The sequence below is a fragment of the Poecile atricapillus genome, chromosome Z, assembly GCF_030490865.1.
Source record: "Poecile atricapillus isolate bPoeAtr1 chromosome Z, bPoeAtr1.hap1, whole genome shotgun sequence".
NCBI lineage: Eukaryota > Metazoa > Chordata > Aves > Passeriformes > Paridae > Poecile > Poecile atricapillus.
The window spans coordinates 681,034-696,438 of NC_081289.1; the positions used below are offsets into that span (position 1 = coordinate 681,034).

At 62.8% G+C, this 15,405-nt stretch overlaps 1 protein-coding gene across 2 annotated transcripts in view; it reads right to left on the reverse strand.

The window, feature by feature from the left end:
* LOC131573845 (myotubularin-related protein 5-like) overlaps positions 1 to 15,302 on the reverse strand; it is a 105,871-nt gene extending 90,569 nt beyond the window's left edge. For both annotated transcript variants that reach the window (XM_058828132.1, XM_058828131.1), the window contains exon 1: positions 15,134 to 15,302. In XM_058828132.1, coding sequence (XP_058684115.1) covers positions 15,134 to 15,188 — 55 coding nt within the window. In that variant the 5' untranslated portion in view covers positions 15,189 to 15,302. The remainder of the gene's footprint in view (positions 1 to 15,133) is intronic.
* Between the last annotated feature and the right edge of the window lie 103 nt (positions 15,303 to 15,405).

Genomic DNA, 15,405 nt, shown 5'->3' on the forward strand with positions numbered 1-15,405 from the left:
GGAGTTGGGAGGGAAAAGGGAGAACAGGGATGCCAGGGAGAGTGGGCAGAACGTGGCTGCAGATTGAGTGTGACAGGAGCAAAGCAGCCTCCAAACGTGGCCCAAAGCCATCCAAACCAGGGGGGGACAGAAAACGTGAAGTGAAAACACAGACCTGAGTCAGGAGAGCGAGAGGAACTGGGAGAGGGAGGAAGGAGAAGTTTAATGGATGGAGAAATCCCCCAGGAGAGGCCGTGGCTGGGAGGAGCTGGGTGAGGAGAGGGAATGGCTCTGGGGCTGTCTGCAGTGCCACTGTCCCCCTGCCCTGCTGCCACATCCCCAGCACAGCGCTCTGGGCACCTGGGACAAGGGGGAACGGCTTCCAGATGGAATTAGATGGGATATCAGGAAGAAATTCTCGGCTGTAGGGTGCTGAGGCACTGCCACACTGCCAGGGATGGATCCCTTTCCATGGGGAAATTCCTGCTGCTGCCCACCCTGACACATTCCCTGTCCTCCTGTCCCTGTCCCTGGGAGCAGAGCCCGACCCCTCGTGCCAGGGAGCTGCAGGAAATCACCTTCCTGCTGTTCTGCAGGAATTGCCAGCCCAGGAACACCTGACAGGAGACAATTCCTGCAGGAACCAGCCGGATCTCGCTGCTCCCGTGAGCTGGGCTGTGTCTGAGCTCCTTCCTGCCCTGCTGAGCTCACCTGGATCCCACCAGGAGCTTATCCCGGTCCTTCCCGATGCTCTGGGGGTCCCTGGGCTCCCCCCGGGGGAGCAGCCGGGCTTTGCTCAGCCCTGAAGCTCTGCCCTTCAACCCCCTGGCTGAAGGCACTGGACACTGTCCTGGGCTGGGCACTGGACACTGTCCTGGGCTGGACACTGGACACTGTCCTGGGCACTGGACACTGTCCTGGGCTGGGCACTGGACACTGTCCTGGGTTGGACACTGGACACTGTCCTGGGCACTGGACACTGTCCTGGGCTGGGCACTGTCCTGGGCACTGGACACTGTCCTGGGCTGGGAACTGTCAGGGCTGGACACTGGACACTGTCCTGGGCACTGGACACTGTCCTGGGCTGGACACTGGACACTGTCAGGGCTGGACACTGGACACTGTCCTGGGCTGGACACTGGGCACTGGGCACTGTCCTGGGCACTGGACACTGTCAGGGCTGGACACTGTCCTGGGCACTGGACACTGTCAGGGCTGGACACTGTCCTGGGCTGGGCACTGGGCACTGTCCTGGGCACTGGACACTGTCAGGGCTGGACACTGTCCTGAGCTGGGCTCTGTCCTGGGCTGGACACTGTCCTGGGCTGGACACTGGACACTCTCCTGGGCACTGGACACTGTCCTGGGCTGCTGGGCTCTGTCCTGGGCTGGACACTGGACACTGTCCTGGGCTGGGCACTGGACACTGTCCTGAGCTGGGCACTGGACACTGTCCTGGGCTGGGCACTGGACACTGTCCTGGGCTGGGAACTGTCAGGGCTGGACACTGGACACTGTCCTGGGCACTGGACACTGTCCTGGGCTGGACACTGGACACTGTCAGGGCTGGACACTGTCCTGGGCACTGGACACTGGACACTGTCCTGGGCTGGGCACTGTCCTGGGCTGGGCTCTGTCCTGGGCTGGGCACTGCCAGGGCTGAGACCCCACAGCTCTGGCCCCACACCTCTGGCCCCACTCCAGGGCAAGGGCCTGAAAGCAGGACCCAGGCTTTTCCCACATAACAGACCGACGTTATGGCAGCTTTGGAGCAGAGCTGACTCGGAATCCGGGGATTGTTTGGGTTGGGAAAGCATCGAGCCTGACCATTCCAGCACTGCCAAGGCCACCATGGAGCTGTCCCCAGGTGACTCCACCCCTGCCCTGAGCAGCCCATCCAGTGCTTTCCAAACCTCCCGGGCAAGGAATCTCCCCAAAATCCACCTGAACCTGTCCTGGCCCATCCTGAGCCTGTCCTGGCCCATCCTGAGCCTGTCCTGGCCCATCCTGAGCCTGTCCTGGCCCATCCTGAGCCTGTCCTGGCCCATCCTGAGCCTGTCCTGATCCACCCTGAGCCTGTCCTGGCCCATCCTGAGCCTGTCCTGGCCCATCCTGAGCCTGTCCTGGCCCATCCTGAGCCTGTCCTGGCCCATCCTGAGGCCATTCCCTCTCCTCCTGTCCCTGTTCCTGCCAGCACAGCCCGACCCCCCGGCTGTCCCCTCCTGCCAGGGACTTGTGCAGAGCCACAAGGTCCCCCTGATCCCCCTTTGCTCCAGGCTGAGCCCCTTCCCAGCTCCCAGAGCTCTTCCTGGGGCTCCAGAACCTTCCCAGCTCCCAGAGCTCTTCCTGGGCCTCCAGAACCTTCCCAGCTCTGTTCCCTGGACACCTCCAGCCCCTTCCCATCTCCCTCAGGAATTCTCCAGCCCTTTCCCATCTCCCTCAGGAATTCTCCAGCCCTTTCCCAGCTCCCTCAGGAATTCTCCAGCCCTTTCCCAGCTCCATTCCCTTCCCTGGGAAGGACATTGTGCTGGGATCAGTGGGATCAGGAGCTGACCAGTCCTGCCCCGGGGAGGGGGTGGCGGTGACAGAGGCAGTGACAAGACACAAGTGGCTTTATCTGAGCAGATGGGGCAGGAAGAGGCTGCAGAGCTCAGGGAGAAGCTGCTTTGCTGCATTTCCTGCAGCTCCCCGCAGAAACACCTCAGCTCAATCACCCCACACTCGGCTCTTCCTCCCCAAAAATCCCCCAGGGCCACCAAATCTCCATCATCAGCTCAGACACGCTGCAGGCTCTGTGGATCCAGGGCAGGCTGCTCCCTGCCAGGGGACACGTGGCACCGGGAGCCACTCCATAAACAAAAACATCTGGAATTGGTGTGGGAGGAAAGGAGAGGGAGGGTCCTCACTGCTGCTCATCCTGACCCCCACCCACTGCCTGCCCCTAAAACAGTTCCTAAATCCTCTCACAGGGTCCCAGCAGTTCCTAAATCCTCTCACAGGGTCCCAGCAGTTCCTAAATCCTTCCACAGGGTCCCAGCAGTTCCCTAAATCCTTCCACAGGGTCCCAGCAGTTCCTAAATCCTTCCACAGGGTCCCAGCAGTTCCTAAATCCTTCCACAGGGTCCCAGCAGTTCCCTAAATCCTTCCACAGGGTCCCATCAATCCCTAAATCCTTCCACAGGGTCCCAGCAGTTCCTAAATCCTTCCACAGGGTCCCAGCAGTTCCCTAAATCCTTCCACAGGGTCCCAGCAGTTCCTAAATCCTTCCACAGGGTCCCAGCAGTTCCCAAATCCTTCCACAGGGTCTCAACAGTTCCTAAATCCTTCCACAGGGTCCCAGCAGTTCCTAAATCCTTCCACAGGGTCCCAGCAGTTCCCAAATCCTTCCACAGGGTCCCAGCAGTTCCCTAAATCCTTCCACAGGGTCCCAGCAGTTCCTAAATCCTTCCACAGGGTCTCAACAGTTCCCTAAATCCTTCCACAGGGTCCCAGCAGTTCCTAAATCCTTCCACAGGGTCCCAGCAGTTCCTAAATCCTTCCACAGGGTCCCAGCAGTTCCTAAATCCTCACACAGGGTCTCAACAGTTCCTAAATCCTTCCACAGGGTCCCAGCAGACCCCAAACACCCCCAGAGGGTTCCACCAGACCCCAAACACCCCCAGAGGGTTCCAGCAGCCCCCAAACACCCCCAGAGGGTTCCATCAGACTCCCAGAGGGTTCCAGCAGTCCCCAAACACCCCCAGAGGGTTCCAGCAGACCCCAAACATCCCCAGAGGGTTCCAGCAGACCCCAAACATCCCCAGAGGGTTCCAGCAGACCCCAAACATCCCCAGAGGGTCCCAGCAGCTCCCAAACACCCCCAGAGGGTCCCAGAAGCGCCCAAATGCCCCCAGAGGGTCCCACCAAACCCCAAACATCCCCAGAGGGTTCCACCAGACCCCAAACACCCCCAGAGGGTCCCACCAGTCCCCAAACACCCCCAGAGGGTCCCAGCAGACCCCCAGAGGGTCCCAGCAGACCCCAAACACACTCAGAGGGTCCCAGCAGACCCCCAGAGGGTCCCAGCAGACCCCAAACACCCCCAGAGGGTCCCAGCAGACCCCCAGAGGGTCCCAGCAGACCCCAAACACCCCCAGAGGGTCCCAGCAGACCCCCAGAGGGTCCCAGCAGACCCCAAACACACTCAGAGGGTCCCAGCAGACCCCCAGAGGGTCCCAGCAGACCCCCAGAGGGTCCCAGCAGTCCCCAAACACCCCCAGAGGGTCCCAGCAGACCCCCAGAGGGTCCCAGCAGACCCCAAACCCTCCAGGCCTGCCCTGGAAGGGCCGAACACCCACAGGACATGGGAAGGATCATTCCCAGAGTCAGGAATTCCCTACCCCGAGGCCAGCAGGCTCTGGGAGCTCGCCTTGGCCACAAGAGCAGCATTTAGTGGTCAGGAGCTGAGCAGCCACAGCAGGAACAGAGCAGCCCTGGAGGCGTCACCGCTGTGATCCCGGAGAGAGGAGGGAGGAAAGCTCCTGCAGATCCCGTCCCTGCTGCCCCAGGTGTCGCAGGGATCCAAACCAAAGGGGTTTTTGGGGTGAACTCCTCCCCCTGCAGCTCCAGGGCACGTTCCAAGCGGGGTTTGTTTGTGTTTTTAGCACCCACAAAAGCGCAGCTGCTGACCCAGCCCGCTGCTGGAATGGGAAAAGGGAACTGGCTCCAAGGAAAGGCTTCGGGTTGAGGGAAAAACGTGAGCTGGGGTGAGGGAGAGCAGAGAGAAAAGTGTTAAATCCTCACTGGCAGCACACAAAATATCACCAAAAAACAGGACAAGGATCTGGGAACCACACCTGGACTGTGTGAGCACCTCAGCTTCAGCCACCTTCTCTAAACAGGGACTGCCAGCTCCAGGGAACAGCACTCACCCTCCCTGCTCACAGCAGCAGGGAATTCCAGCAAGGAAACCCAGCTGGACATGGGAACGTGTCTGAAACAGGAGAAATGAGCAGCCCAGAGCTGCAGCTCTCATCTCCCTGCTCCAGGTCCAGCCTGACCCATCCCACACCAATCATAACAATCTTCATTCCAACAGGGAAAAGGAGGGGAGTCCAGGGAATGGAGCTGGGAAGGGGCTGGAGGTGTCCAGGGAACGGAGCTGGGAAGGTTCTGGAGCCCCAGGAAGAGCTCTGGGAGCTGGGAAGGTTCTGGAGCCCCAGGAAGAGCTCTGGGAGCTGGGAAGGTTCTGGAGCCCCAGGAAGAGCTCTGGGAGCTGGGAAGGTTCTGGAGCCCCAGGAAGAGCTCTGGGAGCTGGGAAGGGGCTCAGCCTGGAGCAAAGGGGGATCAGGGGGACCTTGTGGCTCTGCACAAGTCCCTGGCAGGAGGGGACAGCCGGGGGGTCGGGCTGTGCTGGCAGGAACAGGGACAGGAGGAGAGGGAACGGCCTCAGGATGGGCCAGGACAGGCTCAGGATGGGCCAGGACAGGCTCAGGATGGGCCAGGACAGGCTCAGGTTGGGCCAGGACAGGCTCACGATGGGCCAGGACAGGCTCAGGGTGGATCAGGACAGGCTCAGGATGGGCCAGGACAGGCTCAGGATGGGCCAGGACAGGCTCAGGATGGGCCAGGACAGGCTCAGGATGGGCCAGGACAGGCTCAGGGTGGGCCAGGACAGGCTCAGGGTGGGCCAGGACAGGCTCAGGGTGGGCAGCAGCAGGAATTTCCCCATGGAAAGGGGGTCAGGCCCTGGAGGTGCCCAGGGAGGTTTGCAGTGCCCATCCCTGCAGGGATTTCAGAGCCCTGTGGCAGTGGCACTTGGGGACAGGCTCAGTGGTGGCCTTGGCAGGGATGGGAAGGGCTGCACTGGATGGGCTCTGAGGGCTTTTCCAACCTGAACAAGTCCATAATTCCAAGATGAATCTGTCCCCATCCACAAGCACACCTCAGTAGAGCAGGAGCAGCTCAGGCCCCACCCTGGGGACAGCTCTGACCCCGTCACTGTCACTGTCACTGTCCAACTCCCGGGTGGGACCCACAGCCCACAGAGCTGCTCCTCCCGGGCAGGAGTTCAAAGGGAAGGAGATGAGGATTAATGGAGCAGCTGGGATCACAAGAGCCACAGTTCCCAGGCCGCTGGATGCAGCTGGAAGCTGAAGGGGCCAGCGGGAGGGGTGACCCCTTCCAGAGGCAGCCAGTGGCTGCACAAGGAATCCGGGAATCCTGGGATGGTTTGGGATAGAAGAGACCTTAAACATCACCCAGTGTCCCCCTGCCATGGCAGGGACACCTCCCACTGGCCCAGGCTGCTCCCAGCCCCAGGCTCCAGCCTGCCCTTGGCCACTGCCAGGGATCCAGGGGCAGCCACAGCTGCTCTGGCAATTCCAGCCCAGCCAGCAATTCCCAATTCCCAACATCCCAACATCCAGCCCTGGCCTCTGGCACTGGCAGCCATTCCCTGGCTCCTGGCCCTGCAGCCCTGTCCCAGTCCCTCTGCAGCTCTCCTGGAGCCCCTTCAGGCCCTGCAGGGGCTCTCAGCTCTCCCTGGATCCTTCTCCTCTCCAGGGGAACATTCCCAGCTCTCCTGGAGCCCCTTCAGGCCCTGCAGGGGCTCTCAGCTCTCCCTGCATCCTTCTCCTCTCCAGGTGAGCACCCCCAGCTCTCCCAGCCTGGCTGCAGAACAGGGAGGGCCCAGCCCTGGAGCAGCTCTGGGGCCTCTCTGGATTTTTCCCTCTCCCATTCCCACCTTTCCCACCGCGGGCACGTGGCTGGGAGCAGCTCTGCACGTGGCAGGGCCATTCTCAGCCTCAGTTTCCCTGTGCAAATATTGACCCAGAGCAAACAGCTCCGCCACTGCTGCCATCCCCGGGGGCTTTTCCATGGCTGGGATTTTCCTGGAGGCTCCCAGAACCCGGCTGAGTCAAACCCTGAGTCACTCGGCCACGCACGACAGAGGGACACGGGTGGGTCCTTCAGGAGAGCCAGAACCCAACCCAAAACACGGCTGGGACGGCAGCAGGAGGAGCCCTGAGAGCCCTGCCCTGGCCTGGGATCCTCCTCAGCTTCTCCCACCAGGAACCAGCTCCAGGAGCTCCTGGGGAAGGGCAGGATTTGTCCTGTGTCCTCACAAAATCCACCCCAAAACCTGCCCCAAACACCTCATGGGAAGAAGCAGCTCTGAGCAGGGAGCAGCTTCCTCCTGCCGCCCACGGAGCCACCGAGCCCCAGGCTGGGAGTTTGAGGAGGGCACAAATGTGGGGTGATGATGCTCTGTGAGCAGGAAACTGAGAAACCACGGCCCCTTCCCGAGGCCTCCGAGCAGCCTCGGCATCCTCCAGAGCCAGCCCGGCACCCACGGACAGCAGCAGCTCCTCTGGAGTGCAGCAGGGATCACTCATGGAATGGTTTGGGATAGAGGGGACCCCCAAACCCCCCAGTGCCCCCCACACCTCCCACTGGCCCAGGCTGCTCCCAGCCCCAGGCTCCAGCCTGCCCTTGGCCACTGCCAGGGATCCAGGGGCAGCCACAGCTGCTCTGGCAATTCCAGCCCAGCCAGCAATTCCCAATTCCCAATTCCCAACATCCCACCCCCATCTCCCCTTTCCCAGGGAATTCCCTCCATTCCCTCTCTCCAGCCCTGCCCCGGCTCCGCTCCAGGAAGGAATTTTGGGATCCAGGGGTTTCCCTGGCAATCTCAGCACTGCAGGAAGGGTCTCCCTTCCCTTTTCCAGCCCCAACTTCCAGAAAAATCCCTCGGGATGGACCCAGAGCCTCCCAAATCCCAGAATGGTTTGGGATGGGATCCAGAGACCTTCAATCCCATTCCAATCCCATCATCCCAGGCTGCTCCAAGCTTTCCTTGGCCATTCCCAGGATCCAGGGGCAGCCCCAGCTGCTCTGGGAATTCCCAATTCCCAACATCCAGCTCTGGTAGCTTAAAAGGAAGCTTTTAAAGCCTTTAAAAGGTGCTCCTGGAGCTGGTTCCTGGTGGGAGAAGCTGAAGGGGATCCGCAAGCCAGGGCAGGGCACTCAGGGCTCATCCTGCTGCTGATTTTCCTGGCCCTGGGAAATCCCAAATGGATGCTCTAGGAAATCCCAAATGGATGCTCTAGGAAATCCCAAATGGATGCTCTAGGAAATCCCAAATGGATGCTCTAGGAAATCCCAAATGGATGCCAAGCTGGGTTTTGGCTCCCACCATCCAGGCCTTGCCCATCCAGTGCTCCCTGTCCAAAACTTCCAGACTCCTTCAGCCACAGTTTGGAATTGAGCTGTCCTGGACTCTCAGGGCATGGGGGATGCATGGAAAAAAACCCTCAGATCCCACTGTAAAACCAGGCACAATCCCAACTCTGGGAAGCTGTCATTCCCAAAGTAAAACCAGGCACAATCCCAGCTCTGGGAAGCTGTCATTCCCAAAGTAAAACCAGGCACAATCCCAGCTCTGGGAAGCTGTCATTCCCAAAGTAAAACCAGGCACAATCCCAGCTCTGGGAAGCTGTCATTCCCAGGTAAAACCAGGCACAATCCCAGCTCAGGGAAGCTGTCATTCCCAGGTAGATCCAGGCACAATCCCAGCTCTGGGTTTGTCCCTGCCATGGCCGGGGGGCACTGGGGGGGCTCGGGGGTCCCTTCTATCCCAAACCATCCCAGGATTGTCTCTCTGGAGATGCTGCAGAGCCACCTCAGCTCCCACCACCCCTGCAGACCTTTCCTTTTCACATCCCCAGCTGCAGCCCCGTCCCTGCCCGACCACAAATCCCACAGAGCTCCAGCAGCGCCCAGGGGCCCGTCCGGCCCTGCTGCAGCTCAGCCCAGCTCTGTTTACTGCTGAGGCTGCCAGGGAAGGTGCCAGCCTGGCACAGCCCAGCTCTGGCTCTGGCACAGCCCAGCCTGGCACAGCCCAGCCCTGGAACAGCCCAGCCTGGCACAGCCCAGCTCTGGCACAGCCCAGCCTGGCACAGCCCAGCCTGGCACAGCCCAGCTCTGGCACAGCCCAGCCTGGCACAGCCCAGCCTGGCACAGCCCAGCCTGGCACAGCCCAGCCTGGAACAGCTCTGGCTGTGGCACAGCCCAGCCCTGGCACAGCCCAGCCCTGGCACAGCCCAGCTCTGGCACAGCCCAGCTCTGGCACAGCCCAGCTCTGGCTGTGGCACAGCCAAGCCTGGCACAGCCCAGCCTGGCACAGCCCAGCCTGGAACAGCTCTGGCTGTGGCACAGCCCAGCCCTGGCACAGCCCAGCCCTGGCACAGCCCAGCTCTGGCACAGCCCAGCTCTGGCACAGCCCAGCTCTGGCTGTGGCACAGCCAAGCCTGGCACAGCCCAGCCTGGCACAGCCCAGCCCTGGCTCTGGCACAGCCCAGCTCTGGCACAGCCCAGCCTGGAACAGCCCAGCCTGGCACAGCCCAGCTCTGGCACAGCCCAGCTCTGGCACAGCCCAGCTCTGGCTCTGGCACAGCCCAGCCCTGGCTCTGGCACAGCCCAGCCTGGCACAGCCCAGCTCTGGCACAGCCCAGCTCTGGCACAGCCCAGCCTGGCACAGCCCAGCCTGGAACAGCCCAGCTCTGGCACAGCCCAGCTCTGGCTCTGGCACAGCCCAGCCTGGCACAGCCCAGCTCTGGCTCTGGCACAGCCCAGCTCTGGCTCTGGCACAGCCCAGCCTGGCACAGCCCAGCCTGGCACAGCCCAGCCTGGAACAGCCCAGCCTGGCACAGCCCAGCCTGGCACAGCCCAGCTCTGGCTCTGGCACAGCCCAGCTCTGGCTGTGGCACAGCCCAGCTCTGGCTCTGGCACAGCCCAGCTCTGGCTCTGGCACAGCCCAGCTCTGGCACAGCCCAGCTCTGGCTCTGGCACAGCCCAGCTCTGGCTCTGGCACAGCCCAGCTCTGGCTCTGGCACAGCCCAGCCTGGCACAGCCCACGGCTCTGCCAGAGCAACCCAACCTGTACAGCAATTAGTCACCGGCAGATGAGCGCCGCTGCCCTTCCTCCAGCATTATCTAAGCAGGGAGGGGGGTGGGAAAACAGAGCTGGGAATGCTGCCAGGCTGATCCCAAAAAACCACAGAACTGCTGTGGGTCCATCTCTACATCCCTGGGGACAGGATGCAGGAGAAGGCTCGGACACCTCCAGGCTGGCATGGGCAGGGGTTTGCTGTGGCTGTCACAGAGCTGCCACCAGTGCTGCTGCCTCATCCTGGACACGTCACTTGCCACTGGGCCCTCCCAGCAGCCAGGAGCCTCGGGCTGGTGTCTGGGACCTGTCCCTTCCCATTCCCAGGGCATCCTGGATCCATCTCCCTCCTTCCCAGAGCATCCTGGATCCATCCCCTTCCTTCCCAGGGCATCCTGCATCCATCCCATTCCCAGGGCATCCTGGATCCATCCCTCTCCTTCCCAGGGCATCCTGGATCCATCCCTCTCCTTCCCAGAGCATCCTGGATCCATCCCTCTCCTTCCCAGGGCATCCTGGATCCATCCCTCTCCTTCCCAGAGCATCCTGGATCCATCCCCCTCCTTCCCAGGGCATCCTGGATCCATCCCTCTCCTTCCCAGAGCATCCTGGATCCATCCCCTTCCTTCCCAGGGCATCCTGCATCCATCCCATTCCCAGGGCATCCTGGATCCATCCCCCTCCTTCCCAGAGCATCCTGGATCCATCCCCCTCCTTCCCAGGGCATCCTGGATCCATCCCCCTCCTTCCCAGGGCATCCTGGATCCATCCCTCTCCTTCCCAGGGCATCCTGGATCCATCCCTCTCCTTCCCAGGGCATCCTGGATCCATCCCTCTCCTTCCCAGAGCATCCTGGATCCATCCCCCTCCTTCCCAGGGCATCCTGGATCCATCCCTCTCCTTCCCAGGGCATCCTGGATCCATCCCTCTCCTTCCCAGGGCATCCTGGATCCATCCCCCTCCTTCCCAGAGCATCCTGCATCCATCCCCTTCCCAGGGCATCCTGGATCCATCCCCTTCCTTCCCAGGGCATCCTGCATCCATCCCCTTCCCAGAGCATCCTGGATCCATCCCCCTCCTTCCCAGAGCATCCTGGATCCATCCCCTTCCTTCCCAGGGCATCCTGCATCCCTCTCCTTCCCAGGGCATCCTGGATCCATCCCTCTCCTTCCCAGAGCATCCTGGATCCATCCCCCTCCTTCCCAGGGCATCCTGGATCCATCCCTCTCCTTCCCAGGGCATCCTGGATCCATCCCTCTCCTTCCCAGGGCATCCTGGATCCATCCCCCTCCTTCCCAGAGCATCCTGCATCCATCCCCTTCCTTCCCAGGGCATCCTGCATCCATCCCATTCCCAGGGCATCCTGGATCCATCCCCCTCCTTCCCAGAGCATCCTGGATCCATCCCCCTCCTTCCCAGGGCATCCTGGATCCATCCCTCTCCTTCCCAGGGCATCCTGGATCCATCCCTCTCCTTCCCAGGGCATCCTGGATCCATCCCCCTCCTTCCCAGAGCATCCTGCATCCATCCCCTTCCCAGGGCATCCTGGATCCATCCCATTCCTTCCCAGGGTACCCTGGATCCATCCCTCTCCTTCCCAGGGCATCCTGGATCCATCCCATTCCCAGGGCATCCTGGATCCATCCCTCTCCTTCCCAGGGCATCCTGGATCCATCCCCTTCCCAGGGCATCCTGGATCCATCCTCTTCCTTCCCAGGGCATCCTGGATCCATCTTCTTCCTTCCCAGGGCATCCTGCATCCATCCCTCTCCTTCCCAGGGCATCCTGCATCCATTCCAGCAGCCAGAGCATCCTGGATCCATCCCATTCCTTCCCAGGGTATCCTGGATCCATCCCCCTCCTTCCCAGGGCATCCTGGATCCATCCTCCTCCCATGGTATCCTGGATCCATCTCCCCACAATATCCTGGACCCATCCCCTCCGTGCAGAGGTGAGTTAAATCCAAAATAAAGTGAATTTTTACATCAGAAGAAGATGATTTGTTCAGTGTGAGCTCCTCCCTTCCCAGTGGCACAGAATCATGGAGTGATTTGGGTGGGAAGGGACAGGAAACTCATTTTGATCCCCCCTTCCAGTGTCCCAGGCTGTTCCCATCCCCGTGTCCAGCACTGCCAGGGATCCAGGGGCAGCCACAGCTCCAGGAATTCCATTCCAGGGCCTCCCCACACTCCCAGCCAGGAATTCCTTCCCAACATCCCACCTGAACCTGTCCTTCCTTGTGGCTGTCCCACTGCAGCCAACCACGTCACCTCACAGCACCATCCCTCTCCCCAAACAAATCCCAACAACCCCAGGCACACGTGGGACATTGCTGCTCCCCTGGAAACTCAGGGAGTCACAGCGAGGAACACCGGGAACGAGGAACACCGGGACCGAGGAACACCGGGAACGAGGGACACCGGGAACCAGGAACACTGGGAACGAGGAACACCGGGAATGAGGGACACCGGGAACCAGGAACACCGGGAATGAGGAACACCGGGAATGAGGAACACCGGGAACGAGGAACACTGGGAACGAGGAACACTGGGAACGAGGAACACCGGGAATGAGGAACACCGGGCCCAAAGAACCCTAGGCCTGAGGAACACCGGGACTGAGGAACACTGGGAACGAGGAACACCGGGCACAAGGAACACCGGGCCCAAAGAACACCAGGCCCAAGGAACACCGGGAACGAGGAACACCGGGACCGAGGAACACCGGGAACGAGGAACACCAGGCACGAGGAACACCGGGAATGAGGAACACCGGGAATGAGGAACACCGGGAACCAGGAACACTGGGAACGAGGAACACCGGGCCCAAAGAACCCCAGGCCTGAGGAACACCGGGACTGAGGAACACTGGGAACGAGGAACACCGGGCACGAGGAACACCGGGCCCAAAGAACACCAGGCACAAGGAACACCGGGCCCAAAGAACACCAGGCACAAGGAACACCGGGCCCAAAGAACACCAGGCACGAGGAACACCAGGAACCAGGAACACCGGGCACGAAGAACACCAGGACCCAGGAACCCCAGGTCTCTGATCCCCACCAGTCACCCAGCAGTTCAAAGCAGCAGTCTGAAGGTGCAGCTCCCAGCTGCAGCATCCTCAGCGAGGAGAGGAGGAGGAAGATGCAGGAGGAAACACCCAGAAGCAGGACAAAAGGTGTACAACCACCCAGCATCGCTCCAGCCTCCCCCTCGTTCCTGACAGGACGTGGAATCTGCTCCCAGATGGAATCCTGGAATCTCCCCGGCATCTCCTGCACCCCAGGCACCGTCTGAGCCACGGGAGAGCAGCTCCTGCCCATCCCAACACCCCAGCACAACGGGACACTGGGGGAAACGCGTCAGTAACAACAACACCACCACCAAAACAACACCACACGAGCAGAAAGCTGTCAGGAAACACCAAGCTGTGACCCAGCTTGCTCCACACACACCTCACCCCTCCTGCCTCCCAGCAGGGACCCGCTCCAGCCTCAGGGACAGCGGGTGGGGCTGGGATCCACCCTGGCACCGCGGATCTGCACCGAGCTCCCGTCCATCCTCTGACAGACAAACCCTGCTCAAAACTTCCCCAGCTCCCAGCACAGCCTCGGAATAACCGCGGTGACAGCCTGGAATGTGCCCGGCGGGAAGAGAGGCTGGGGGAATTCTGCAACAAAGCCCTGATTTTAGATCATTTCACCTCCTGTGTGACCCTGCCAAAGCTCCTTTTCCCCAAGAGCTGCCGGGGCAGGAAGCAGAAGGAAACACGATGGGAAGAAAGCCTTAAACCTCAAACAAGGAACACGCCACCACCAAAACAACCAACAGCATCACCTGACAGTGAGCAGGGATGCGGGAGAGGACGGAGGAATGAGGTGTCCAACACATCCAGGGGTCAGGAGCACCCACGGGAGCAGGGAGGGCACGAGGAGCTGCCTGAGGGGGCTGGGAGCAGGACACCCATCCCAGGAGCTGGGGATGCTCAGGGAGCGGGGCTGGGAGCAGGACACCCCTTCCAGGGGCTGGGGATGCCCGGGGAATGGGGCTGGGGGTCCAGCACCCATCCCAGGAGCTGGGGATGCTCAGGGAATGGGGCTGGGAGCAGGACACCCTATTCCAGGGGCTGGGGATGCCCACGGAATGGGGCTGGGGATGCTCGGTGAGCAGGGCTGGGGGTTCAGCACCCCTTCCAGGGGCTGGGGATGCCCGGGGAATGGGGCTGGGGATGCCCACGGTGGGCAGGATGGGCAGCAGCACGGCCCACGGCAGGGGCAGTGGACACGCAGGGCCCGGGGCCGGGGCCATGCCCGGAGCACGGCAGTGTCCCCTCCGAGCCCAGCCGGTGTGTCCGGAGCGGTGACAGCCCCGGAGCACGGCAGTGTCCCCTGTAAACCCAGCCGGTGTGTCCGGAGCGGTGACAGCCCCGGAGCACGGCAGTGTCCCCTGTGAGCCCAGCCGGTGTTTTGGGAGCGGTGACAGCCCCGGAGCACGGCAGTGTCCCCTGCGGGCCCAGCCGGTGTGTCTGGAGCGGTGACAGCCCCGGAGCACGGCAGTGTCCCCTGTAAACCCAGCCGGTGTGTCCGGAGCGGTGACAGCCCCGGAGCACGGCAGTGTCCCCTGTAAACCCAGCCGGTGTTTCCGGAGCGGTGACAGCCCCGGAGCACGGCAGTGTCCCCTGCGAGCCCAGCCGGTGTTTTGGGAGCGGTGACAGCCCCGGAGCACGGCAGTGTCCCCTGCGAGCCCAGCCGGTGTTTTGGGAGCGGTGACAGCCCCGGAGCACGGCAGTGTCCCCTGTGAGCCCAGCCGGTGTTTCCGGAGCGGTGACAGCTCCGTGACAGGCGGGGGAGGGGGGACACACCGAAACCACCCAAACCCCGAACGCGCCCAACCGCGCAGGGGCGGCTCCGGCTGCCGGGAGCCCGCCCGGGGCTGCTCCGAGAGGCTTCACCGGGGGCTCAGACCCGCCCGGTGCTGCCCGGCCCGGCCCCGGCCCCGGCCCCGCAGCCCCGGCCCGGCACCGGCCCCGGCCCCGCAGCCCCGGCACGGCTCCGCTGCCCCGGCCCGGGCTCTCCCCGCACGCCCGGGACGCCTCCACAACCCCGGTCCCGGTCCAGGACCCCCCGCAGGCCCCGCGGCCCCGCGCCCCCCTCACGGCCCCGGCCCCGCAGCCCCGGCCGGGGCGGCCCGCGCGGGCCCGGCCCCCCCGCGTCCCTCGGCCACTCACCGCGTTTGCCGGGATCGTATCCCACGAGCACGAAGTAGTCGGCCAGGCGGGCCATGGCGGCGGGGGCGGCCCGGGCCGGCCCCGGGAGCCCCGCGAGGCCGCGCTCGGCTCCTCAGGGCGCCGCCGCCCGCCCGCGCCCACCGCCCGCCGCCGCCGCCATCTTGGCCCCGCGACACCGCGCCTGCGCCAGCGCCGGGCGCCGCGGGGGGCGGGGCCGCGCCTCCCATTGGCTGCGGCGGGGAGGGGCGGCGCCTCCCATTGGATGAGGCCGG